The following is a 25,422-nucleotide window of genomic DNA, read 5'->3' on the forward strand; positions in this document are numbered from 1 at the left end:
ATGGCTTGTAGAGATGATCCTGTTCTGAATATACTAATGACAACATCTCAATAACACAAACAGGGCTGATGAAGAATGGCTACGATCCAAGCAGTCTGATCAAATAAACAGAGATTAATGAAAGAACGTGCGTTTGGATACACTACACCATGCGACACATCAAAACATCGCATAGTATGGTGTACTCAACACAGTGACTGTTTTTGCTTTTGAAAATAGCTTTTATGCCAATATTTCACCAAAAGGGGGTGAGCCTATCTACAGAAAAGTTCCCTCAAGGTCAGAACTAAGCCTAACCCAAGGAAACTTGGTTTTTACCTTTGATCTTGAGCTTAGACAAAGGCGGATGTTAATGGATGAATGGGGGTGAGATCGGACGAGATAGGATGGGTGTGGGTGTGAGTGGTTGTTGGCTGTTTTGGTGGGTGAGATCTCAAAGTGAGTAAAAGACTAACTTTGATGGTGAGGAGAAAAATGGAGCATTTTAAGAAAAGAGAGGCCTTGAGAATGTTTTTGGAGCACTTTCTCAAGACTTGGAAGTGAGGAGTGGGTGTGAAAGCGTGATGAGAGAGAAAGAGGGTTCAAGGTCCCTTTCCCTTGAGTGGAGAGATGTATTTATAGGCAAGAGCCAAGGATTTTGAATTCAAATGGTGGAAGTATTTTCTGGGTGGGCTAGAAGTGCTTTTTCAGCTAAGCTAGCTTGTAGCTGTGGCTCAAGTGGGCGTGGCCAACAGCTAGCTTAGCCAGTCAGAACTTTATCCAAAATATCGTGCGGTTTACCTCATGACCTCGTACAGCGTAATGAAATTCATTACACCTCGCGATGTAGAGTTGTGTCGTGCAGTACTAAGAATCCAATCCAGGACTTTTGGGTTTTTGGTTTGGGCTTTTGGGCTGAGAGAGTCCTTTATCCAAGCTCTCGAAGGTATTGTTTCATTTATTACATCATCGGGACATCCAAAGCCCTTTTGAGGTCCGGATTGGGGTGTTTACAATAGTCCCTCTTTAACGTAACTCGGACACCATTAGTTGGTGCGAGTGACACTTAAAGAACAGGCATCCCAACCCGTTGCTCCAAGGTCTTTGAACGGAGATAAAAACGCATGAAAATTGAAATGCAAGCAAATGACGATGGTGGTCGCGCTCGTGGGGCTGCCTACGTACCCTGTATGCAGGGATCGACCAACATAGTTCAATCGGGACAGTGCAATTCTTGAGAAGATTGAGTACTTGTAGGATCATGTGTCAAAAAACAAATGCAAATAACTGTGTATGTGCATGACGAGCCCTTGAAGGGCAAAAATTCGAGACGAGCCCTCAGGGGGCAAAATTTGAGACGAGCCCTCGAAAGGCAAAGTTTTGAGATGAGCCCTCGGGAGACGAAAATTTGAGACGAGCCCTCGAAAGGTGAAATTTTGAGACGAGCCCTTGGAAGGCAAAATTTGAGACGAGCCCTCGAAAGGCAAAAGTTTGAGACGAGCCCTCGAAAAGCAAAATTTTGAGACGAGCCCTCGGCAGGCGAAAATTTGAGATGAGCCCTCGGGAGGCGAAATTTTTTGGTAAAATGCTGGGGTTATTATGACGAGCCCCGGAGAACGAATATAGCAAAAAATGCGAATATGGCGATTCCTTGGGGGACAAAAAATTCTACGAGTCTCGGAGAATCCTTTAATCCAAGCACAACATTCTAAATAGACTTTTCTGCAAAATGGCTGGAATATTTGATTTCCAAGAGGATTTTGGTGGCTTGGTTGAACAGTTTCCGAGAAAAGGTTTTTAATCCTAGAAAGCCAAAATGCCGTGCGGCTCAGCACTCCAGTGGGCGGCATTTCAATTTTCCATGCAACTCTTCAATTTTTGAGAACAGTCGGGTGGTTTAAGGACGCCCATTAATGCAGGTGTGCCCGTTCGACGGCTTCAATGTCTTTATAAGGGAGGGTGGTGCCTCATTCCATGCACCACCATCAAAATCTCTCAAATCTTTTCACATCTCTCTACACTTTTCAAGAACTCAAAAGTTTCAAGAGCAAGAATGGCTGACAGCGACTTGGTTGCACGAGTGACCTCCCTGGAGGCCGAGATGGCCTTCTATCGCGAGGAGATCAAGCAACTCAACACACAAATCGCGAGGCTCATCTCTACGATTCGCACCCTTCGTCGTGCAATGTCGAATCTCCAGGACTTCGCTTTCGACCAGTTGGACGACAAGCATGATCCCAAGTACGCGCCGGCGCGTGGGTCTGATGACACTGCAAAAGATTCCGAGGGGAATCCGAAAGGTTCCGACGACCATTCGGGCGGCGCGAACGATGCTTCCGGGGAGGGGAGCGACTAAGGAAGAAGACAAATACGAAGAAAAGGTAGGGGCAGTAGGAGTTTTCTGTTTTCCTTTTATTTTCTCTTTCTTTTCTTTTCTTTTTTTGAACAAAATGTAATGAAAATCCCGGAGGTTACCCCGAGTTTTATCGAATGAAAAGTCCCATTTTCTTACTACTTGCATCTGCCTGCTTTCAGTTTTCGAGCAAACTTAAACGAATCCAAACAATCATAGCTGTAAACGCCAGAAATCTGTCCAGAATTCAAACTGTCAAAGTAGATCATAACGCCGTGCGTAGCTCTCACAAAGACGCACGTTATGGTAAACAAAACACCCTGTATGCTTGATCATTATGCCGCGCGTACTAATCAAAACGCCATGCGGGGCTATGGGTTTTGAATCTGGTCCAAATTCAATACCAGACGAACCGGTTTGAGGGTATATACGGGTGAGGCGTATACGATATGCCCCACCATTCGAACTCTCTCTCTCTCTCTCACGCCCTCTCTCTCTCAATCATCTCTCTCTGACTCTCTCTCTCGACTCCCTCTCTCTCTTGACTTTCTCTCGACTCTCTCTGCTCTCTCTCTCTCTCTCTCAACTCTCTCTCTGATCACTCTCTCTCACATTACGATCATGGAAGATATTTATATGTCGGTGGTGATCAACCATCAAGGGTCGAGATTACTCCGTCCCCGGTCCCTTCGGAGAGTGACGCGGTGATCAGAGATGTTTCGGAGTCCATAGGGGACTCGATTCTGGTGGCCATGGCCGAGGAGGCCAAAGCCTCGGCTGCCACGGTGAGCAGCGACGGTGTTGGTGATGGAGGAGTGGTTGGTGATGGTCATGGTGCAGGGGGCTTAGGTGCATTGGAGCCAAGGGGTGAGGACGTGGCCGCGGGCCAGTCAGAAGTTGTGGGTGGTTCGGAGGAGAGGGCCACGGAGGCTGAAGGTGGTGGCGGTCCAGACCGGGCAGAGGAGGAGATGGAGGCCTCTCCCGTGAGGGAGCCTCGGGCCAATTTGGGGAAGGCCCCGGTTGTTGAGGAAGAGCTGGCTGAGGAGCAGGAGACACTGGCGATGTTCGTAGGTAGTGGCACGGGTGTTGGATCGTCGCGGCACATTGGTGTGGGCGATTATTTGGAGACGGCATCCTTAGAGGACTTGGTGGAGACACTATGAGGGGTAGTCGGGCTGGCAGAGGCTTTGCTTGAGTCCCGCGAGAGGGAGTGTCGAGCCGAGCTTGAGACTGGAGCGGCCGAGGGGCCACGGGGTCAGGAGGGGGAGGTTTTGGTTCCACGGAGGACTGTGGTATACGAGGTGACTGCGGTCCTTGGCCGGGACCAGCCTTTTACCGAGGAGTCTTACGTGCCACTTCGGCATGCAGTGGTGCCTGCGCTGTTGGACGCTTACAGGCCAGAGAGGACTGCCTACGACGAGGCTTTAGTCCTAAGGGACCCCCAGTAGCACCTGTCCTTGCGACGAGACGAGGTATACTTTAATACTCTTATTTCAATACATTTCACTATGCCTCTCAATTCCATGCTTTAGAATATTATGCCTATTCTGAGTATTATGCCTGTTTACTGAATATTATCCAATTGTCGTAACAGGTGATCACGATCTCATGTTACGGGGGTGCGGCCGACGTGCCGAAGTTCTGGGAGAGGCTCCCTGAGGCAGCGAGGGAGATGGTGACGGAGGGTGGTTTTGGAGAGTTTGTTAGGGTGTTGACACGGGCGAGCAACGATCGCCAAGTAGTGAGGGCACTCGCTGAAAGGTGGTGGGACACGACAAACTCGTTCCACTTCTCTTTTGGTGAGATGATAGTGACCCCATTGAACTTTGCAGCGATCACTGGTCTGAGGGTCGGAGGTGACCCTATCCCTTACAACGCTGCGGCGGGGAGAGACCCCGAGCTTTAGAGGTGTCTCCTGGGGTACAGGCTGAGGGCAGAGAAGGGGGATGCGCCATACGCCCAGCTTTTATACTTTTGGACGGAGCCTCCGGTGGGTAGGGTCCAGGAGGAGCAGATGGCGAGGTGCTTCCTGTTGTACATACTTGGTGCGTCCTTGTTTCCCAACGGGCGTAACTGAGTACACCTTTCTTTCCTGCTTGCGCTGAGGAATATTGAGGAGATTGCCCGTTTCGACTGGGGCGGTGCGGCTTTGGGGCCGTGCTATGCCTTCATGGGGTCTCTTTCCTGAGGAGCAGGGAAGAGCCTTGGCGGCTATTGGAGAGTCTGGGAGGTATAGCTTGAAAGTCTTCCTTTTAACATTTGTTAGCTTTCCACTCATCCATCGCACGCTTAGTGCTAACTCTTAATGCTTTGATTTGCACCTTTGGACGTACGAGGTACTAGACATGTACCTTCCCACGACGTCATGCCTCGACAATGTGATACTCCCTCGGGCCCTCCATTGGTCGAAAGAGTACCGGGGAGTAAAGAAGGGGAAAGGCGACTTAAACGCCTACCGACTGTACTTGGACGAGCTGCGCCCTGATCAGGTATCATACTTCCTTTAAATGCTTGATTCACGCATTTCATCAGCATATTAATATCTCACGCTCTTGACTGTAGGTGTACTGGCGCATCTAGGATCGCTTTGAGGTTCTATATGTGGCCCAGACTAGGGAGGTGGTGAGGGGAAGAGTGCTGCTTGAGTCCCCGTATGGCTGGGAGTGGTACCTGGGTGACTGGGTATCACGCCAGTCGTTAAGGCTAGACACTTTTCGAGTCCCTGTGCCACTTCCTTCTTTTGTTCAAAGGACGAGCTAGTGCACGCTGGAGGAGGTCGAGCGGTTCACACTGCCGAATCTCGAGTTGGAACCGTTCTTCCAGGCAGACGCTGACTTTGCCGAATACCGGGCTCAGTACTTGATGCAGAGTTTTGGGATATGTGCCGCTTGGGAAACGGTGCAGCAGACGCGGGGTGGTAGAGGTGGTAAAGGAGGTAAAGGGGGAAGAAGAGGAGATGGAGGAAGAGGTAGTGGAGGCTATGATGACGGCGCAGGTCAGAGCGGGGCTAGGTTGCCTGCGCTCTCCTGGACAGTGGACGTGATGACCGCTCAGGGAGTCCCTGGCCTAGTGGAGGTGTCATGTCCTACAATCGAGCCTCTAGAGTTCCTCGCTCAAGTATATCCTATTTTTGTTCCCTTCGTACGTCTTGCTATTGTCACTGCACATTCTGATTTTTCCTTTCAATGCACAGGCAACCCCGGAGTATGCCAGGGAAATGGCAGCGGCCATGATGGACCTGAAGCAGCTGGTGTGTCAATATGCCATGGGCCATCCCCCGGTAGTACTGACTCGCGTTGGAGGGACGATGGTAAACCCTTTGAATTTCCACTGCTAACTCTTATTCTAATTCAAGATTATGATGTGTATGCTACATGAATGTTATTGTAGGCTAGAGGAGGAGCTTCGTGAGGGCTACACCGGAAGTCTATTCGCATGCCTGTGCAACAGGCTTCTCCCGCTGGCTCTGGAGAGGAGTGACCATCGAAGAGACAGCGACACTCTGGCGGCACTGAGGATGAGCCTATCACCGTTTCAGACGAGACCGAGGAGCCTACAAACATTGATCTGGAGGACACCTCTGGTAGTACCGTGCCCAGGGTGACTGGCAATCAGGAGGTTGTCAACTTCGAGGCAGAGGAGGAGGTCTCTAAGGAGGACGAGGAGAAGGGTGAGGATAGAGATGAGGATGAGGACTGAGTTTTCTCTTCTTTTTTTTGCTTTTTGTCCTTTGACGGAGCCTATGTGCTTCCCTGTGTGCCTATTTACTATTGGTAGATAGGATTTTGTGCATCAGGCTTGCAAGCCTTATTTTACTATGTACTTCGACTCATGAATGCTTAGTAATTTATGCATAGAAATTGTTCTTTCAATGTCTTTGTCATACAACTAGCCATAGATCATAAAACTGAGTCCAATACATGGCATACTATGAGGAATATACTGACAAAGGAATAGAAATCAAAGGAATAATCGAATGGACTTTGAAATCTTGATGCTACACATCACAAATGCCCTTGCTGCACGCTTATCACGACTACATATGAGAATGGCAACTCTGGAAACTTAATATAGGTCTTGGAAGTTTGACCTTATGCTTAGGACACACTCGAAAACTGAGAAAACGTTGACTTTAAAGGGTGACGACTTCGAATTTTGACCCGGGGCTCGAGCTGGAACTTGGACTAAGTCACTTTCGACCAATATGACTTGTGTGACTCAAGAAAGTGACTTGAAACAGCTTAAAATGCAATTTGATGGTTTGACGCGACTCAAGAATGAGATTATATCGACTTTTTGTACCACAACCTTAAATCTCGGGAGTTGACTCGAAACGAAACATCCCTGAAGTCCCAAATACTTGTTGGAGTGTGTTTTGGTGGTTGATGGTGCCCCGAGATGCCTCCAATTTAGTCCATTCTTTTGCTATCAAAAACTGCAGAAATGCAGACATAATATGCCGCGCAGGTTTTCAAAATACCGTGTGTTATGTCATAAGATTCCGTGGTATATTAATATGACACCGTGCTGACTTTCTGGTTTTAATATACCGCGCGTGGCTCCATTATGCCGCACATGGTTGTTTTTCTGACAGTCTGCGTTTTGTTTTTTTCTAAGATAGATTGCACGATGGTTGAAGTTTGACATGTACAAAGGCATTTCAATGCCAATGCATGTTTGCATTGTACTTCCATGCTATGACCAAGCATTTTCCTATGCAAGACTCATGGAAAATTTGCACTTTTGAAACCCAAGGCTCCTTGAAAGTTGAAGTTGTTCCCTCTATCCTTCCTATAAATTCAGGCCTTCTACTTCAAATTCTTTCTATCCCACTCAACTCTCATTCTTCTAAAGTTCACTCTTCCTCCCAATGGCCCTTTCGCTCACCGGTTCACTCCGTCCATGGTTGATTTCGATGGAGGGCGTCGATTGGCTCAACTTCCGGGCTCATGGCCTCTACTCCATGAGGTACCTTCGCAACATCCGTCTTCGCCCCGAGCTTTTGAGGGCAGCTGCCAGTCTTTGGGACCCAAAGGTCCATGTGTTCCGTTTTGGCAAGCAAGAACTTTATCCCACCGTGGAGGAGTTCCGTGCGTACCTCGGCAGTTTCAGCTCGGCAGAAGTCATTATCCCTCCTGTCCATGAAAGCATCCACAAGGTTTTATCAGCGGCCCTTGGATTGAGTAGCGGCGCTGCCCGCTACTTAGTTAGCGAAGGTCGCTTCAACGTGATATAACTTATTGAGATGTTTTCTCCCCTCGATGATCTTGCGGACATAACTTATCAAACTTGGCGCATGACTGCCCTTTGCATGCGCTTGCTTGCGGCCTACCTTTTGGTACCCTCCACCTGTCATGCTTGCTCTGCTCTGGTCAGCATTGCCATTCAAATCGAGGCTCGAAAGGACGTGATTCCGATGGTTTTGGCTGAGACATTCATAGGTTTGGATAAAGTTCATTCTGGAGAGACTGAGACTTTCGGGGGTAGTCCTCTCCTCCTACAGGTTGGCTTCTCACTCAGCTCTCCTTTTCCGAGTCTTTCCCACATTCTCAATTTACCTCAACTCTCGGTTCAGCTTCCTATGGTTTCTTACTTATTTTTCTCTCTTTTGTAGATCTGGCTTTGTGACAAGGCAAATGTGCTAACCATTCCTCCTGGCAATTGGGCATATAAGGCTAGGTTGTTGTCCCTCTGATGCTTTGAGTTTGCGGACAGGCGAGTTCCTGAGTGGGTCAACTTCTTTAGGCGTCTGCGAGCTGAGACCGTTTCGTGGAGGCATTCATGGTTAGATCTCCCTCCTATGACTGTGCACTTCATGGGCCCCCAGTGGGTCGTCCTTGCTGGTTTGGAGGCCTTTACTTTCTATATCCCAACCAAATTCAGCGTCAGCTCAACCTTAGACAGGAGGCCCCTGCAGAGGTTATGGTCGATGTTGTTCTGCCCTTGTTTCGCCATTCCATTCTTTGCAACTATCAACGGTTCTGGAGAACTCGTGAAGTGACCGATGCACACCCTTATCCATCTGTGATGGTTCGCGGGAGCTACCGGAAGTGGCTTAGGAGAGATATTGCCGCAAAGGCTGGAGCTCAAGGAAACTGACTCAATCCTACTACCCTGACCATGGAATAAATTGTGGACCCTATCTTCATCACGTTGTGCTTTTTGTTCTTGAAAATCATGCTCAGCCTTATGTATTAGAAGCAGTTAGTGTAATAAAATGAGTCGTGGAGGACTTCCCTCTTTTTGATTCAGTGCTTTGAATTTTCACAACCTGGATTTTTATTTTGATTGATCGTGACCGGGCCTCAGAGTAAGGCTGCCTACGTATCCTTATGGCAAAGGAATCAGTCATAACGTAGTTCAGGTTAGGGTTTGCTCTGGTCGTAACACTCTCCTTTTGTGCTCTAAATTTTGCCTAGTATCGCCCTTTCGGGTTTTCGGTCTAGCGAGCTCATTTATTGCATGCCTTAATTTTTTCCTAGGATGCCCTTGTGGGTTTTCATCCTAGCAGGCTTTTGCTCTAACTTTTGCCTGGGTCTGCCCGCCCGTGAGGTTTTTAGCCCAGCAAGCCTCTATCAAGGGTAATAGCGCTTGAGTTGATCCAGGTTGACCAAAGTTGAAAATTCATTTCCGTCCAAGTCAATAAGCTGCGCAGCTCCTCCGGATAGGATGGTCTTAATAATATATGGCCCAGACCACTTCGATCGGAACTTTCCATGCGAATCATAAACTGGTGCCCGAATTTCCTTTAAAACCATATCACCTTCTGACAAGTCCCTAGGCTTCACCTTTTTATTGAACGCGTGTATAATTCTCCTCTGATACCCTTGAATATGATAGAGAGCCCTCAATCGGCGTCCATCAAACAGCATGAGCTCTTCAAATCGATTGCTTAACCATTCTGCCTCTTGGACCTCACACTCGATCATAGTCCGAATAGATGAAACTTCCAACTCAATGGGAAGTACAGCCTCCATACCGTAGACCAAAGAGTAAGGGGTTACCCCTGGTGGTGTACGTACAGACGTGCGATATCCCCATAAAGCTAGTGGCAACTGTTCAAGCCAATCTCTTGCGGATTGAATGGTCTTTTCCAAGATGGCCTTGATTGTTTTATTAGCCGCTTCTACGGCTCCGTTGGTTTGTGGCCGATAGGTGGTTGACTTGTGTACTTGAATCTGGAACTCATCCAAAACTTTCCTGGCTCTTCCCTTGAAATGAATCCCATTGTCAGATACGAACGCCTGAGGGACTCCGTATCAGTAGATGACGTTTTGCTTGATAAAGTGCGCAACTTGAACTACGGTCAGCGTGGTGTAAGAAGCAGCTTCTACCTATTTCGTGAAGTAATCAACGGCCACCATGATGAATTTGACCGTTAAACGCTATTGGTACAATCCTTCCAATGACATCACTTCCCCATACTGAAAAAGGCCATAACGAGGTCATTTGATGTAGTTCAGACGGTGGGATATGCGTGAGGTTGGCATGAATCTGGCATTTGTGACATCGTCGCACGTATTCCACACATTCTGTCTCCATGGTAGACCAGAAATATCTCTGCCTGAGGATCTTCTTGGCAAGTATCATGCCATTCATGTGAGGGCCACACACACCTTCGTGGATTTCTTCCATCACCCTTTTCACCTCTACGCCGTGGATGCATAACTTGTGTGTAACAACCCTGATTTTTAGTAAGTAAAAATTTCATTAAAAATTTGAATTTTATTTTAATACTTGGATTCGCTTCCAAAAATTCCTTTTGTTTTTCTCATAATCCGTCATAATTAGATTTTAGTCTTTTGAAATTATATTTCGTGGCTAGAGATTCTACTTGGCAAGTATAGTTAGATTCTAACCAATTAGTTAGAGGAACCTAACTACCAATTCACTTAGTTATGTTCTCCTAACCTTAGATGAGCCTTTTAAACCTTCGTGAACCTTATGAGCCCTCCAAACCCTAGTGGAACCCTTTGGACCTTTAATCTTTACCCATTGGACGATAAAAGTTAAGAAAACTTTTATCCATTGGACAATAGATCTTTCATCCAAGATCTTTTGATAGATTTGTTAAAGTACAAGGATATAGTTATATATAGGTATATATACACATGCCTAAAGGACATATGGTATTATTCTAGTGTATATAGTACCTCACCCTTTTATCCATTGGTCAATAACCGCTAGAAAAATTATAACCCATTGGATAATAGAATTAGTAAGTACTAGGGTTTTATTTAATAATCATTTCCTAGATTTCCCATGTGATGATATATTTGTATAAATATATATGTGTGTACTTTATAATATATCCTAGATTTCCCTAAGATACTCTAAGACAAAATCTAGTTTTTTAATAAGAAACATGTGCCAATTTGGACTATTTTAATGGGGAATTTTCATCTTGTAATTTTTTATTGGATTTGGAAATCTACCTAGATTTCATAGTACTTATGTACTTATATTTATATATACTTGGTCATACTTATATATATATATATATATATATATATATATATATATATATATATATATATTGTACAAGAGAGAGAGAGAGAGAGAGAAAGAATGAGATTTGGTTGTACCTTGCCTTGATCTTCCATGATATTCTTACATCCTTTCAATCTAGGGTTATATATATTCTATCAAGCAAAAAATCTACCCTCCATTGTCCTTATATATTTACCTATTCACACAATCTTTGAACCATCACCTTTTCTCCATCAAATCTTTCCAAAATCAAATCCAAAGTACCAAATCTAGCCATGCAAGCCTAGAACTAGATCTTGATCTTTCAAAGAAAGCATGACAAGTTGAATAAAAAAATGAGATATGGAGAGAGAGAGAGAAAGATTTCGGGTGAGAGGGAGAGAGAGGAAGCCTTGGCCTATAAATAGCAAGCTCATTCAAGCTTAAACTCACACCTTCACTCATTGCTCCAACTTCTCTCTAGAAATTTCTAAGCTTCCTTTGTTCCAAAGTTCAAGTTTTTTGAGTTTCTTGAAGTTCTTGAGAGCTACCACCAAACCACCTCCAAAACCACCCCTAGATCTTTAAAGTAGCCTAGTTTAGTTAGCAAAGTTGTTTCTAGGAAAAGAAAATCCATCTCTCTTCCTTTCGAAGCACTTCAGAGTCGTTACGCCACCGATTCGCAAAACCGACGACCTATTCCCAAAATCGACCGACCGCCAAGAAGTAAGGTAGAGTCCCTCGTCCACTAAACCCAAGTATAGTGTAGAGTCCCATATACGCTATCTCTAAGTATATGTAGAATCCCTAGACCACTAACTCTACGTATAGAACCGTATGTTGAAAAATAGGATGTCTTACTCTTTAGTTCAAAGTATAACATAAAGTATTTTAAGTAGATAATGTTATCTATCGCTTGTAATGTTGAGAATGCATGATGATTTACAAACTCGTTTTGGTAATGGTGGTATGAACATGTTGAAAAATTGACTTTTACTTCAATAAACTTATATTGTTTAGAACTTTCCACAAAAGAAGAAAGTACGGTTTTCGAAAGATAGAAACTTAATCATTGATAGAAGTATTCGTATTTTGATCTTTAGGATGGTTATGAGCATGATTACTAATATAGAATTGGATGATCTTGCTAGTTTAGTTTCAAGATTACAATGAATGATTTATGTTTGTGAAAAATCCTACCGCGGAGTCGATGTATGAAAACGAGACACGAAAATCGAGAAAGTAGAAACATGACACCTAGGGTGTGGTTAATGAAAAGGCGTGTTTTGAAAAGGGTAAATGTTTTGGAAATCGCAATGTGGCCGGACGTGGTAGCCCATTGTGTGGTGTGTTTTGTGTGTGTTCCAATGGGAATCTGAAAAAGCGGAACCATTGTGAGGTTGTGTGTGTTCCAATGGGAATCCGGAAAAGCGGAACCATTGTAAGGTTGTGTGTGTTCCAATGGAAATCCGGAAAAGCGAAACCATTGTGAGGTTGTGTGTGTTCCAATGGGAATCCGGATCAACGGAACCATTGTGAGGTTGTATGCGTTCCCATGGGAACCCGGAGCAGCGGAACCATGGTGAGGAAAGGCTTGGTTATCCACGGAGAGGAGCCAATGCAATTGTGTGCCAATGGGAACCCAATGCGGCGGAACCATTGTGAGGATACTCGGGAGACCGGAACGGCGGAACCGAGGTTGGGTGTGTTTAAAATGGATTTTGAAAATGTGATATGGTTATGGAAATGTTGATAAAATGTTGACACGGTCTACGAGGAGTCGCGTAGGAGAAACTCAGAAAGTCATGGACAACGCTAGGAAGATGGCGAATGTGGATGTGTCATTGTTATTCATTTATGCATGAGTTATGTGACAATCATGAGTTTGTGTGCTATATCTATGACTTGTTGTTTGTAAGTTATGGGTTAGCGGGTATGAGATTGTTCTGTTGAGCTTTTGTAGCTCACGGTGTTGCTCTTTGGTGACCCTGACATATTATATCGGTGGCGACGCTGGTATAATGTGTCAGACCTTGTAGATGATCAATATGAACAGTACACCTTGGAGGCTTTTGGAGCTGAGGAGCTGGCTAGGATGGAGGAGCAGGTGGAGCTGTAGTTAGGAACCCTAGAACCCCCTTCATTTGTGTAAATATTGAACTCTTATGGAAGTTTTGTTGTAATAACAAGCCAGACTCCATTTAGCTTTATCAATAAAATGTTTATTTAATGTACCCAAAATTGGGGGCGTTACATTGTGCATGCCGCAGTGCGAACTTCGATATAGATTTCCTCCGCAGATGATGTATTGAGCTGCCATCCTCTGGAGGGCGATTTTGTCTTTCTTGCTTGCTTCAACAGGGTATCCTCCTCTTTCCACAAATCTCCAAATGTCGTAATACCAAGGGTGACCATCATCGGGCTCATCCACAGCCATGACATGCTGGTATACCGGTGTCTTCCTTTGTTCGATCACAATTGGCCTTAGCTTCACATCGAGAGGGATTTCGACCATGGATGCCAAAGTTACCAAGGCATCTGCAAATCAATTTTCAAGCCTCGGTACTTGAGTGAAAGTCACCTTATTGAAATGGGAGATGAGGTCTTTGACGTCCTGATGGTATGGCTTCAGTTTTTCCTCCTTGACTTTTCAGTCTCCGTTGGCCTGTGACACTACCATGTTGGAATCTCCCACCACTTCCAATTTCTCTATACCGATCTCAATTGCCGCTTCCATACCCATAATACAAGCCTCATATTCCGCTTGATTGTTGGTGACCTCAAAATTTAGCTTGAAGGCAAGTGGAATATGAGACCCATCGGGTGCTATTAACAACACGCCAATTCCAAACCCTTTCTGATTCGGAGCGCCATCGAAGTATAACTTCCAAACATCCTCAGCCAAAATCATTATGTCTTCATCGGGAAACTGAAACTCGGCATCTTCACCTCCTTCGACTAGGCAGTCAGCCCGAAATTCAGCAACAGCTCTTCCTTTTACGGATTTCCTAGTGACATACCTTAATTCGAATTCCGCTATCATTAGTAACCATCGTGCCATCCTCCCTGTGAGAGTTAGTTTTTCAAACAAGTACTTGAGAGGGTCCATTCGAGAAATCAGCCTTACTGGGTAGGCTAGCATGTAATGTCTTAACTTTTTAGAAGCCCAGACTAGTGCCCAGCACGTTTTCTCCAACGGAGTATAACGCTCTTCACATCCCACTATCTTTTTACTCAGATAGCAGACAGCCCTTTCAACTCCATCGTCTCCTTCCTGTGCCAGCATACACCCCATAGAGGATGGAGTGACTGACAGGTATAGGATCAAAGGTTTTCCCGACACAGGGGGTGTAAACACTGGCGAACTCCGTAAATAAGCTCGGATTGCTTCGAAAGCTTTCTGGCACTTATTGTCCCATTTGAATGGCATACCCTTCTTGAGCAGGCAAAAGATTGGTTCACAAGTCGAAGTTAGTTTGGCAATAAACCGACTGACAAACTGTACCTTGCCGAGAAAACTCCTCACATCATTTTCGAAGCGTGGCAGCTCCATCTCCAGAATCGCCTTGATTTTTGATGGGTCAACCTCGATACCCAGGGTGGTAATCATGAATCCGAGCACTTTTCTGGCTGTGACTCCAAACGTGCATTTAGCTGGGTTAAGGCGCATCCTGTACTTTCTGATTCTTTCAAAGAACTTTTTGAGCACAGGTAGGTGCCCTTCTCGTTCCTTGGCCTTGGCGATCATGTCATCAACGTAAACCTCTACTTCCTTATGGATCATGTCGTGCAATAAGGTTGTAGCAGCTCGCTGATAAGTTGATCCTACGTTCTTTAATCCGAAAGGCATCACCCCATAGCAGTATGTTCCCCATTCAGTGACAAACATGGTTTTCTCCCGATTTCGTGACTGGACTGCCAAGATCCGCCAAGTCCAACACTGCCATTTGGGTGATTGTGGATCGACTCACCAAATCTGCGCATTTTCTACCTGTTAAGATGACAGAAAACGTGGAACAGCTGAGCCTGCTGTACATTCAAGAGATTGTACATTTACATGGAGTACCTATCTCGATAGTATCTGACAAAGATCCACGTTTCGTATCACACTTTTGGAGAGGATTGCAGAAGGCATTAGGAACAGACGTGAGGCTTAGCACGGCCTTCCACCCCCAGTCAGATGGACAAACGGAGAGAACAATACAGACACTAGAGGACATGCTGAGAGCCTGTGCCTTGGATTTTTCTAGAAACTGGGAGCAGCACTTACCATTGGTAGAGTTTGCCTACAACAACAGCTACCATGCAAGTATTGAGATGGCACCGTACGAAGCTCTATATGGTCGACCTTGTCAATCTCCAGTCTGCTGGACAGATGCTGGAGAAACTGGGCTGATTGGGCCTGACATCATACGAGATACCACCGAGAAGGTCAAGACCATCAAACAAAGGATCCAGACCGCTCAAAGCTGACAGAAGAGTTATGCAGATAAAAAGAACCGACCATTAACCTTTGCAGTAGGAGATCATGTATTCCTGAAAATCAGACCGAAGAAAGGAGTTATCAGATTTGGGAAAAAGGGAAAGTTGTCCCCATGCTACATTGAACCTTCCGACATCGTGGAGAAAATCGGAAAGGTTGCGTATTGTCTAGCACTACCACCACAGCTAGATAGAGTACATAACGTATTCCACGTTTCAATGCTTCGCAAGTATCTCGCGTTGCCCACACATGTCTTCAACTGGGAAGACATCTCCATTGAAGAAGACGTGACATACGAAGAAGAACCAATAGAGATTCAAGACTGAAGTGAGAAAACAATCCAAAACAAGATAGTCAAACTAGTACGAGTTTTGTGGAAGCACCGTGGATCTGAGGAGACCACATAGAGCTAGATAGAGTACATAACGTATTCCACGTTTCAATGCTCCGCAAGTATCTCGCGTTGCCCACACATGTCCTCAACTGGGAAGACATCTCCATCGAAGAAGACGAGACATACGAAGAAGAACCAATAGAGATTCAAGATTGAAGTGAGAAAACAATCCGAAACAAGATAGTCAAACTAGTACGAGTCTTGTGGAAGCACCGTGGATCTGAGGAGACCACATAGGAAAGAGAAGAAACCATGAAGGCAAACTACCCCCACCTGTTCGAATCCAAGCGTGCACCTAATTTTGAGGACGAAATTGTTTAAAGGGGATAGTTTGTAACGACTCAGATTTTTAGTAAATAAAAATTTCATTAAATATTTGAATTTTATTACTTGATTTTACTTTTAAAATTCTTTTTTTAAATCTTGATAATCTGTCATAATTAGATTTTAGTCCTTTAAAATTATATTTATTGGCTAGAAATCCTACATGGCAAGTAGAATTAGCTTCCAACTGATTAGTTGGAGGAACCGAACTACCACTTCACCTAGTCACAATCTCTTAACCCTAGATGAACCTTTTTGACAATCTTTGAGCCTTATGAACCCCTCCCAACCCTAATCGAACCTTTTAGACCTACGAAGATAATCATTACACTTCATGTATAGTCATTTCAAACCTTACTTATCATCATTATTCCTCTACCCATTGGATCATAGTTGTTAGGAAAAAATTTATCCCTTGGATAGTAGAGACAAGACTTACCAATGAGTATGGATTTGACAAGACAAATCATGAACCATAGGAAGCCATCATTTTGCTTCCAAAAGAAGCAAACTTAGCCTTACCATGTATGCAACCCTAAGACTTATAGCCCTAAACCTAATTACCCTCCAAAATTACTTTCCTAGATTCTCTAAGTACATAAATATGCACATATATAGGCCTATATGACCATATATGCTTTCTAGGAAAGCCCTAACCATGTTCTTTTCATTGAGTTGTCACTTGAAAGCCGTGTCACTCATCACCCCCTCTTCCTAGACCTAATGGGACTACTTAATACTTTAGTGTACTTATACATATACAAAGACATATATACATATACATATACATACCTACATAGTACAAGAGAGAGAGAGAGAGGGAGGCCAAGAGAGGGAGAGAGAGGGGTGAGTGTGTGCATGTGTTTTGTACACTCTTGCAAGCAATCATGCTTACACCTCTTAGCCAACCTCACACTCAACCTAAGTACAATTTGACAACCCAATCCTAGACTATTTCAAGCACTCCGCCTAGCCCTTAATCATCGTAGTTTCTACTTACTAACTATACCTAGGATTGACTACACATGGGAAGCCTACTTCTTAGCCTAGTTATCATATTCTCCTTACTTGCAAGACTTGCCAACCTAGGTTATAATCACCTAGGATTGCCTTACAAGCCTTAGGAAATCTCCATAATAACCTATACTTACACCAAGGATGGATTGACAAGGCTTTGGCTTGTTGAAAGGTTTGATTTGACAATGCCATGGAGCAAAAAAAAAATTGAAAAGAAGAGAGAGGGGGGGGACCAGCCATATGGAGGAGAGAGGGAACCAACATTTTGCTATAAATAGGACCCCTCACTTACCATTCAACTCACACCTTCAAGCCTTCAACTTCTCTCTCAGAAATCCTTGTGTTCTTACTTTGTTCTTTCTTGTTCTTGGTGTTCTTGAGTTTCTTCTTGAGTTCTTCAAAAAACTCATCCTAGGCCGCCACTAAACCACCACTCAACTACCCTCTCAACCCAAAAAGTTTAATAGAAAGTCAAGATTTAGTTTTGAGAGAAACCTTTCTCTTTCAAAGCTACCGAAAGCTACCGTAGGAAGTCACTATGTCCGATAGGCGACTTACTTTTTCGTAGCCGCCCTACCGCCAAGAAGAACGGTAGAATACCCTACTTACTTACTCTAAGTATAAATCGAAGTTTGTATTTTGTTAATATGAAAAACATGAAGAAAGATAGCTAGTATACTTATTTTGCTAAAGGATATACGAGCATGTTGAAAAAAATCGATTTCACTCCAATAAACATATATTGTTTTGAACTTCCCAAAAAGGAAGAAAGAACGGATTTTAAAAGATAGGAATTTATCGTTTGATTGAAAGTATTCACATTTTGATATTTAGGATGGTTATGAGCATGTATGCATGATTACTAGGTTTATTTGCCTCGATGTATGATAAAGCATAAGTGGTTTTCACTCCAAAGGCATCCGTACATGTGGCATTATGCTTTAAGTGGTGATTCAAGCATGATTAGTAATATAGAGTTGGATGATCTTGCTAGTTTAGTTTCAAGATTTCAATGAATGATTTATATGTGAAAAGTCCTACCGTGGAATTGTTGCATGAAAACGAGACACATAAATTGAGAAGGTAGAAACATGACACTTAGGGTGTTGCTAATGAAAGGTGTGCTTGAAAAAGGAAGTTATTTGAAAACCGCAATGTGGCCGGACTTGGTAGCCCATTGTGTGGTGTATGTGTGTGTGCCAATAGGAACCCAGAGCGGCGGAACCATTGTGAGGATACTCGGGAACCCGGAGCGGCGGAACCGAGGTTGAGTGTGTAAAAACAGATTTTGAAAATGTTGATTTGGTAAATGAAAGGTGAAACCAGTGACACGGTCTACGAAATGACGCGTAGGAGAAACTCAGAAAATCACGGACACCAACGTTAGTAGATAGTGAATGTGGATGTGTCATTATTAACTGTTTTGTAAATTATGCATGTACTATGTGATCATTTGTTTGTAAGTCAAGGGTTAGAGGGTATGGATTATTCTATTGAGCTCCTGTAGCTCATGGTGTTACCTTTGGTGACTCTAACATATTATATTGGTGGCGACGCTGGTATAATGTGTCAGACCTTGTAGATGAACAGGGTGAACTCTACACCTTGGAAGCTTTCGGAGCCGAGGAGCGGGATAGGATGAAGGAGCAGGTGGAACAGTAGATAGAAACCCTAGTTTTCCCTTCCGTGTTTAGAGGTGTCAAACGTGCCAGTCGTGCCGTGCCGTGCCATTTTCTTCCGTGCCAACCGTGCTTCGTGTCGTGCCGTACCGTGCCCGTTTACTTCATCGTGCCATGGCGTGCCGAGCCATACCGTGCCCGTGCCGTGCCGTGGTGGGCCATTTTGCTTTGTCGGGCTGTGTCGGGCCGTGCCTTTTTAAATCGTGTCATGTCGTGCCGTACCCGATTAATTAATCGTGCTGGATCGTGCCGTACCTTTTTTTGTCGGGTCGTGTCGTGCCGTGCCTTTTTTTGTCGGGTCGTGCCGTGCCGTGCCTTTTTTTTGTCGGGTCGTGTCGTGCCGTGCCTTTTTTTGTCGGGTTGTGTGTGTCGTGCCGTGCTTTTTTTTTGTCGGGTCGTGTGACTCGTGTCGTGCCGTGCCTTTTTTGTCGGTTCGTGTCATCCCGTGCGGCCCTTAATCGTGTGTCGTGCCGTGCCATGTTGTGCCATCGATTTTCATATACACATTACCAACCGGCAATTGATTTTCGTCTAAAAAAAAATCTTCCTATAAAACACATTCTGGTGCCCAAAAAACACAGATTTTTGACATTCAATAGAAAAGCTTGGTGCTCATTCTCGACCAGATCAAAAGCTATTTGAAATGCGAGCAAAGCTGATTCCTTATTTTCAGATGGTAGAAGTTTTTCCAAGATGCTGAAAACACCCTCTGGGTCATCCAGTAATATCAGGCACTGGCAAATGCTTAAATAATCAGGAGAAGGCAACTTATGGTATAGTTTAACAAGAGAAGACGAACCACTTGTGTACAAGATCGGCGGAGAGTTTGGATTAGTTTATGAATAGCTCATCTCCTTCCTTCAAACTATATTTTGTTCATATCCATCAAACAATTGGGAATAATTATCAATTATATGGTGAAAAAAAGAAGGATATCTTCTTTGATATGTAAAATTAAAGTTCTCCAAATAAAAAAATTGCAGACATACAAATTATACAATTTCACCAAACAGGAGGCAAACCTTCTATCCTACCACCTCCGTTTCCTCTCCATGGAAAACCATTCTCACTCAAAAAAACCGCATCCATACAAGTTCTAGATAATCAATCTGGTTCATACATGTGTTTGGAAGTTGGAACACTACGGCTATGTTTGGTAGCGCTTTCACTTTCAGTTTTCTGTTTTTTTTACCTGAATTTTAAAAAACTGGACATGGTCCACTTGGAAGTATGTTTGCATGTCTATTTTCATTTGCAAAAAGAGAGAATGACTTTAAAAAATTTTGAAAATTGGAGAAGTAGCAAAACTGAGCTTCCACTATTTCTAAAAACAAAAACAGGCTGCGCGAGACGCAAGTTCAAGTCTTATATTATTAAATCAATCAATCTTTGAAAACATGATACAACCAAAATCACCCTAGTTTATGTAACAACTCTTGTTCAATTAAGCTCAAGGACAGAACGGACTACAAGATTAAGAAAATAAAACAATCATAACAGTTGAAGCAGCTACTACTCTGACCAAAAAAGCTTGCATCAAATAAAATATAAAGAGCCTGTTAAAATGTGGGAGACATGAAAAAACAGAAAAATAAGTGTCCAAACAAAATTCAAACGAAGTCTTGATAATCCAACCATTCATTAGCCAAAGGAACTTAAATCAACGTCTCGGCTAAATGATAAGAAGCTAACTAATGGCAAGGCATAGTGTATATACTTTGAGTCCTACTCCAGGAAAGTCAGAAAGACAAAGGAGAGACTACGGGAAAGAGCTCAATTTGTGTTGAACACTAAAATCAGACAAGAAAGAGCCATTAGCAAATGGAAAGGGGAAGCAACCAATTGATCCCTTTTTAGTAATAGAATACAAGCAGCAAATCAATTGATTTACAAGTCCAAACAACCACAAGTTAGGGCAAACAGTGATCTGAAAAAAAACTACACATAAGTTAGGGCTATCAACAGACGTACATATGTACAGATGCATACATACACATAAGTTTAGGGCTTTTCGTTTTCGAATAGATTCAATTCGATTCATACATATACATATTTAGTGTTAACTCAACTACGGCTGAAAGCTGAATGGTAAAAAAAAAAACCTCAAGGTTCAATTCTAGGCAAAGTAGTTGTTGGTTATTGGAATGAATGCAGGAATATATTGGGCAATCTCTTGCAATGCTTTTTCTTACCATTCGAAGAGAACAGAATGCAAATGGAATCGTCATCCACCATTTAGGACTCAACTCAACAGAATTGTTCCAGAGAACTGAACCAGAACAGTCCTATTCTCAGCAGGTTGTGTTTCAAAAATTAGCAGGGTCATTTGTTATTCGATGAGCTAAGCCCGAGCTTCATTTAATAGCTCGTATAATAAAAGAACTGAACCAGAACAGTCCTATTCTCAGCAGGTTGTGTTTCAAAAATTAGCATATGATGTATGTTTGTGATTTTCTAAACTTCTTGGATGTTCATTAAACCATTTGACTCTGTCAAGTACATACAATAACATTCCAAAAGGAGAAGACAAACTACTGTTTCAAGGTTTTGTTTCGCACTAAACTGGTATTAACAACTCCTGATTACAGTTTCAAAGCAATTCTTAGACTTACTAAGCCAAGCCAAAATATGCTGGTAAGCTCATGACATGAATATGCATGGTTTTGTCCGTGGCTTATTCATTTCAGACTAAAAGGAGACACACACACACACACCCCACATTGTCCAGAACGCATGCAGGCATCATCCACTTCAGTTAAGCGAAGCTAAACAGACCACAAGGCATGCAATCAAATAAACAGCTAACAGACTAACAAACTAACAGACTGGAGGGGCTAGGCCGCCACCTCAACTCAGCAAACAGAATATGCGAGGGGTTATGCCACCACCTCGGCTAAGAAATGCAATCAAATAAAAGTAACTATACTAACTAAAAACAACTCAATATTAAGCATGGCTTCGTTACACCTCAGGTTAGCATAAAAACAGGTTAGAGGTATCCACCAAGCTAAATATGAGATACTAACACATAACTACTAGAGTCTAGAGATTGAAAATGCTCCAATCCTTACTATTTAACGTATTTACTTTTGGTATTCAAACAGATCAAACTGCATATGTTGTATGCACTATTTCCAACACATAAGCAGACTAAGCAGTAAGCACCATTTACTTTAATTGAGGGAATCATAAAACAACTATAGATACAAAAATAAGTAAGAAAATCCACCTTCAACATTTTGTTGGTATTAATTTGCTCCAGCCTTCACGTGGTTTGGTTCTTGGCGTCTATGGTCTACATTGGTCCTACAAAACAAGAACCAGCAGCAGCAGCAGCAGAAAACAGGTATATAAAAGCCAAATGAACAAGGAAATTGAATAAGAAAATTGAATTCTGCTCAGATATTAGTTCCTTTTATCATCATAGCAGAAAATTGAAATGGATGCAACGTTAAGTTGCCATTATGGCCTTCATAAGTTGCAACACCACTTCATAGTTCATAACAACACAACTACGGCTCAGACATAAGTGTTTTTTTTATCATCATAGCCAGAAACTGAAATGGATGCGGCAACGTTAAGTTGCCTTAAAGGCCTTCATAAGTTGCAACACAATCACACTTCGCTTTGCCAAAAACTGGGGTTATGTCTGTGGCTTATTCATTTCAGACTAAAAGGAGACACACACACACCCCACACTGCCACACTGTCCACACACACCACAACGCATGCAGGCAACATCCACTTCAGTTAAGTGAAGCTAAACAGACCACAAGACATGTAGCATAACTTAGGGCCTTAGGCTCAGCATGTTAGTTAACAAAATACATCATAGCCAAAAATTGAAGCGGGGGCAACATCATGTTACCATTTAAGGCCTTCATAAGTTGCCACAATATCCACTTCAGCCCACTTACTGAAATGAATAAGCCATACACAATGCTGAAATGAATAAGCCACAGACACAACCCCAACAGAAAAAATGAATAATAGATTCAAACCAAATGACAGCAGGTCCCCCTAATCACTGTCTATATCAGAATCTGCAAAATAGCCTCTGAATTCATCTTTAGCCGATCTTTTTTGAATTCCAAGGCGTGCATCCTCCCAATCTTTCAAACATATGAGACAATCCAAAATGTCTGGAGCAAGTCTGCTCCTCCTCTCATCCAACACTCTTTTACCTGCACTAAAAGCAGATTCGGATGCTACTGTAGACACAGGAGGGGTAAGTAGATCACGTGCCATGATTGAAAGAACAGGATATTTATCTTCATTTTTTTTCCACCAAGCTAAGACATCAAAATCACGCCTGTCATTCACGTTAATAGATTCTAGGTCCAAATATTTCTCGAGTTCAATGCGTGAAGTTCCAGTGCTACTTCCTATTCCTAAATTTGAACTAACAAAATCCCAAAATTCATCATTGGTACTTGTAGAAGATGTTAAAGGAGCAGTAGTACATGAAGCATTAGAACGAAACTTAGATTCATATTTGGCATACATGATATTCAGTAAATCATTCACATTAGCAGAAGAAGGTAAAGCGGTAATCCCCAAATTCGTACCAATCTCTCTTAAGAGCAAGCTAACACCTTGTAACTTCATCCTAGGGTCCATTATTGCAGCTAACATAAATATTGATGGCATTTCCTCATAATATTTTCTGAATTTTCCTTCCATATCTATACAAGCATGTGCAAAATTTGGATGTTCCCTATGTTTACGAAAATTGACACTGATATTGAAAAGATGATGAAGCACAATACAAGAAGTAGGATAACGAACACCCGAACAAGCTACGGTAGCAGCATAAAACACTTTCAAAAATTTCATGAACTCAAAACCAATTTCCCAATCAGCTATAGTTAAAGGATTACCACGACACGGTCGATACCTCTGATTAACATAAGCAGATATTGCATCACTATATTTTTGACAAGACTTTAACATAAGGTAGGTCGAATTCCAACGATTTTGAACATCAGAGTTCATATTTTTGGGTTTAAGACTGTAAAGTGATGTGCACAATTTATCAAATTCTTGTTGCCTAGATGGGGAAGTAGCAATAAAAAGAACAGCATCTCTAATTTTTTTAATCTGTGGTGCTATATGTTTTAAACCATCTTGCACAACTAAATTAATGACATGACATACACATCGCAAATGCAATAATTCACCAAAATAAGGAGTCATCAAATTTCTTATAAACAATGGAAGTGTAGCACTATTAGCACTATGGTTGTCAAAAGTAATGCTATAAACTCTATCAACAACTTCAAAATCCCTAAAAACACCCATAATACTTTCATAAATCTGTTCAGCATCATGAGGAAACTCCACTAAACGGAAAGCAATAATTTTTTTTTGCAAAGTCCAACTAGAGTCTATATAATGAGCAGTCACACAAATATAACCACGATTATTTATACCAGACCACATATCAGAAGTAAAACCTATAGCACCAACAGTTGCAAGTTCACTAATCAAATCTTTTTTAACTTCACTATAAGCTTTCTTCGTATCATTACGGGTTGAATTTCTAGAAACTTTAGCAAATGAAGGATTCAGACAATTTTTGACAAAATATTCAAATCTAATATCATCACCAAAAGTAAATGGTTGTTCTGCTGCAGCTACATAAAGGGCCAGTCCATGTCTCATTTTTTCTTTTGAATAAACAAAATTACTACTATCAGATGCATCACCAATTTTATCAGCATGTTTACTCCTTAGATGTCTACCATGTGGCCCTACACCGTTATTACTTTTGCATTTATAATATGTGTCACAATAATGGCATACTGCCCTAGCTCCTATGTCAACACCATTTTCATTTTTGAAGTTTTCATTTATAGAGAAATGATTCCATACCCATGAGTGGCGTCGTGACCTTTTTGAACCACTAAGGCCTGAATTTGCAGCTGCATGAGTAGAATCTGTCGGAGTACCAGTGGAACCTAGAAGGCCTGTTCCACTTGGACCACTTCCACCACCAACAATGTTTGAAGCAGCCTCCTCACCTATAGAACCCACACGCTGTGGTCCAATAGGGTTTCGTGGTAGTTCTTCAGAACCTGAGTGGGGGTCACGATCCTCCCCATTTCCAGCATCCATCTACAAAAAAAACAATATAACAGGGGTTAGTGGGAAACACGAAAGCCCTAATTTTGTAACCCCAAATGCAATATTCAAGTAATGCAAAAATAAACTAATCCATATCAAGTATGAAGTATCAACAGACAACAGTGCATATCTATAACAAAATCCACAGATCTGGTCATTTCTAGAATATACAAAATATCAACAGTGCATCTGTGCATGTGTGTACTAATATACGAAATTAGTGCAGGTGTGTCCCGTGTCGTGTGTGTACAAAATCAGTTTCGACAAATTTGTCGAAAATATACTAATATACGAAATCACTCAAGTTAGTAACAAAAGCCCTAATTTCTTGTTACTAATTTCAGAAATTAGCAACAAAAACCCTAATTACGTAACCCTAATTTCAGAAATTAGCAACAAAAATCCTAATTCCGTAACCCTAATTTCAGAAATTAGTAACAAAATTGAAAAGCCCTAATTTGTTGTTACAAATTTGAGAAATTAGAAACAAAAACCCTAATTTCGTAACAAAAGTGAAACTTCGTCAGTAGATAAGGGGAAACCAGGTTAAAACCCTATTTTCAGAAACCCTATTTACAGTAGATAAGGGGAAACTGAA

General features: G+C 42.6%; 2 protein-coding genes across 2 annotated transcripts; one reads left to right on the top strand and one right to left on the bottom strand.

Annotated features, from left to right (window-relative positions):
* Positions 1–14,800: 14,800 nt before the first annotated feature.
* LOC131323831 (uncharacterized) lies at positions 14,801–15,610 on the top strand. The gene is made up of 2 exons (XM_058355670.1): positions 14,801–15,110; positions 15,321–15,610. Exons 1-2 carry the CDS (start codon positions 14,801–14,803, stop codon positions 15,608–15,610), a joined length of 600 nt encoding a protein of 199 aa, XP_058211653.1.
* A 6,486-nt stretch (positions 15,611–22,096) lies between these two features.
* On the bottom strand, positions 22,097–24,815 carry LOC131323832 (zinc finger BED domain-containing protein RICESLEEPER 2-like). The gene is made up of 5 exons (XM_058355671.1): positions 24,308–24,815; positions 23,911–24,247; positions 22,727–23,748; positions 22,527–22,614; positions 22,097–22,187 (listed from the first exon to the last, which is right to left on the bottom strand). Exons 1-5 carry the CDS (start codon positions 24,813–24,815, stop codon positions 22,097–22,099), a joined length of 2,046 nt encoding a protein of 681 aa, XP_058211654.1.
* Between the last annotated feature and the right edge of the window lie 607 nt (positions 24,816–25,422).

This window comes from Rhododendron vialii, chromosome 4a, assembly GCF_030253575.1.
Source record: "Rhododendron vialii isolate Sample 1 chromosome 4a, ASM3025357v1".
In the NCBI taxonomy this organism is placed as follows: Eukaryota; Viridiplantae; Streptophyta; class Magnoliopsida; order Ericales; family Ericaceae; genus Rhododendron; species Rhododendron vialii.

Excerpts from the sequence above, each read along its gene's own strand:
- LOC131323831 (XM_058355670.1), top strand. The coding sequence starts at position 14,801 with ATGACAGAAAACGTGGAACAGCTGAGCCTGCTGTACATTCAAGAGATT. Across the intron at positions 15,111-15,320 it reads CAACAACAGCTACCATGCAA|TAGGAGATCATGTATTCCTG; the intron begins GTATTGAGATGG and ends TAACCTTTGCAG.
- LOC131323832 (XM_058355671.1), bottom strand. The coding sequence starts at position 24,815 with ATGGATGCTGGAAATGGGGAGGATCGTGACCCCCACTCAGGTTCTGAA. Across the intron at positions 23,749-23,910 it reads AATAGTGCTACACTTCCATT|GCAACAAGAATTTGATAAAT; the intron begins GTTTATAAGAAA and ends TTCCCCATCTAG. Across the intron at positions 22,615-22,726 it reads TGCAGATTCTGATATAGACA|TAAGTGGGCTGAAGTGGATA; the intron begins GTGATTAGGGGG and ends TATTCATTTCAG.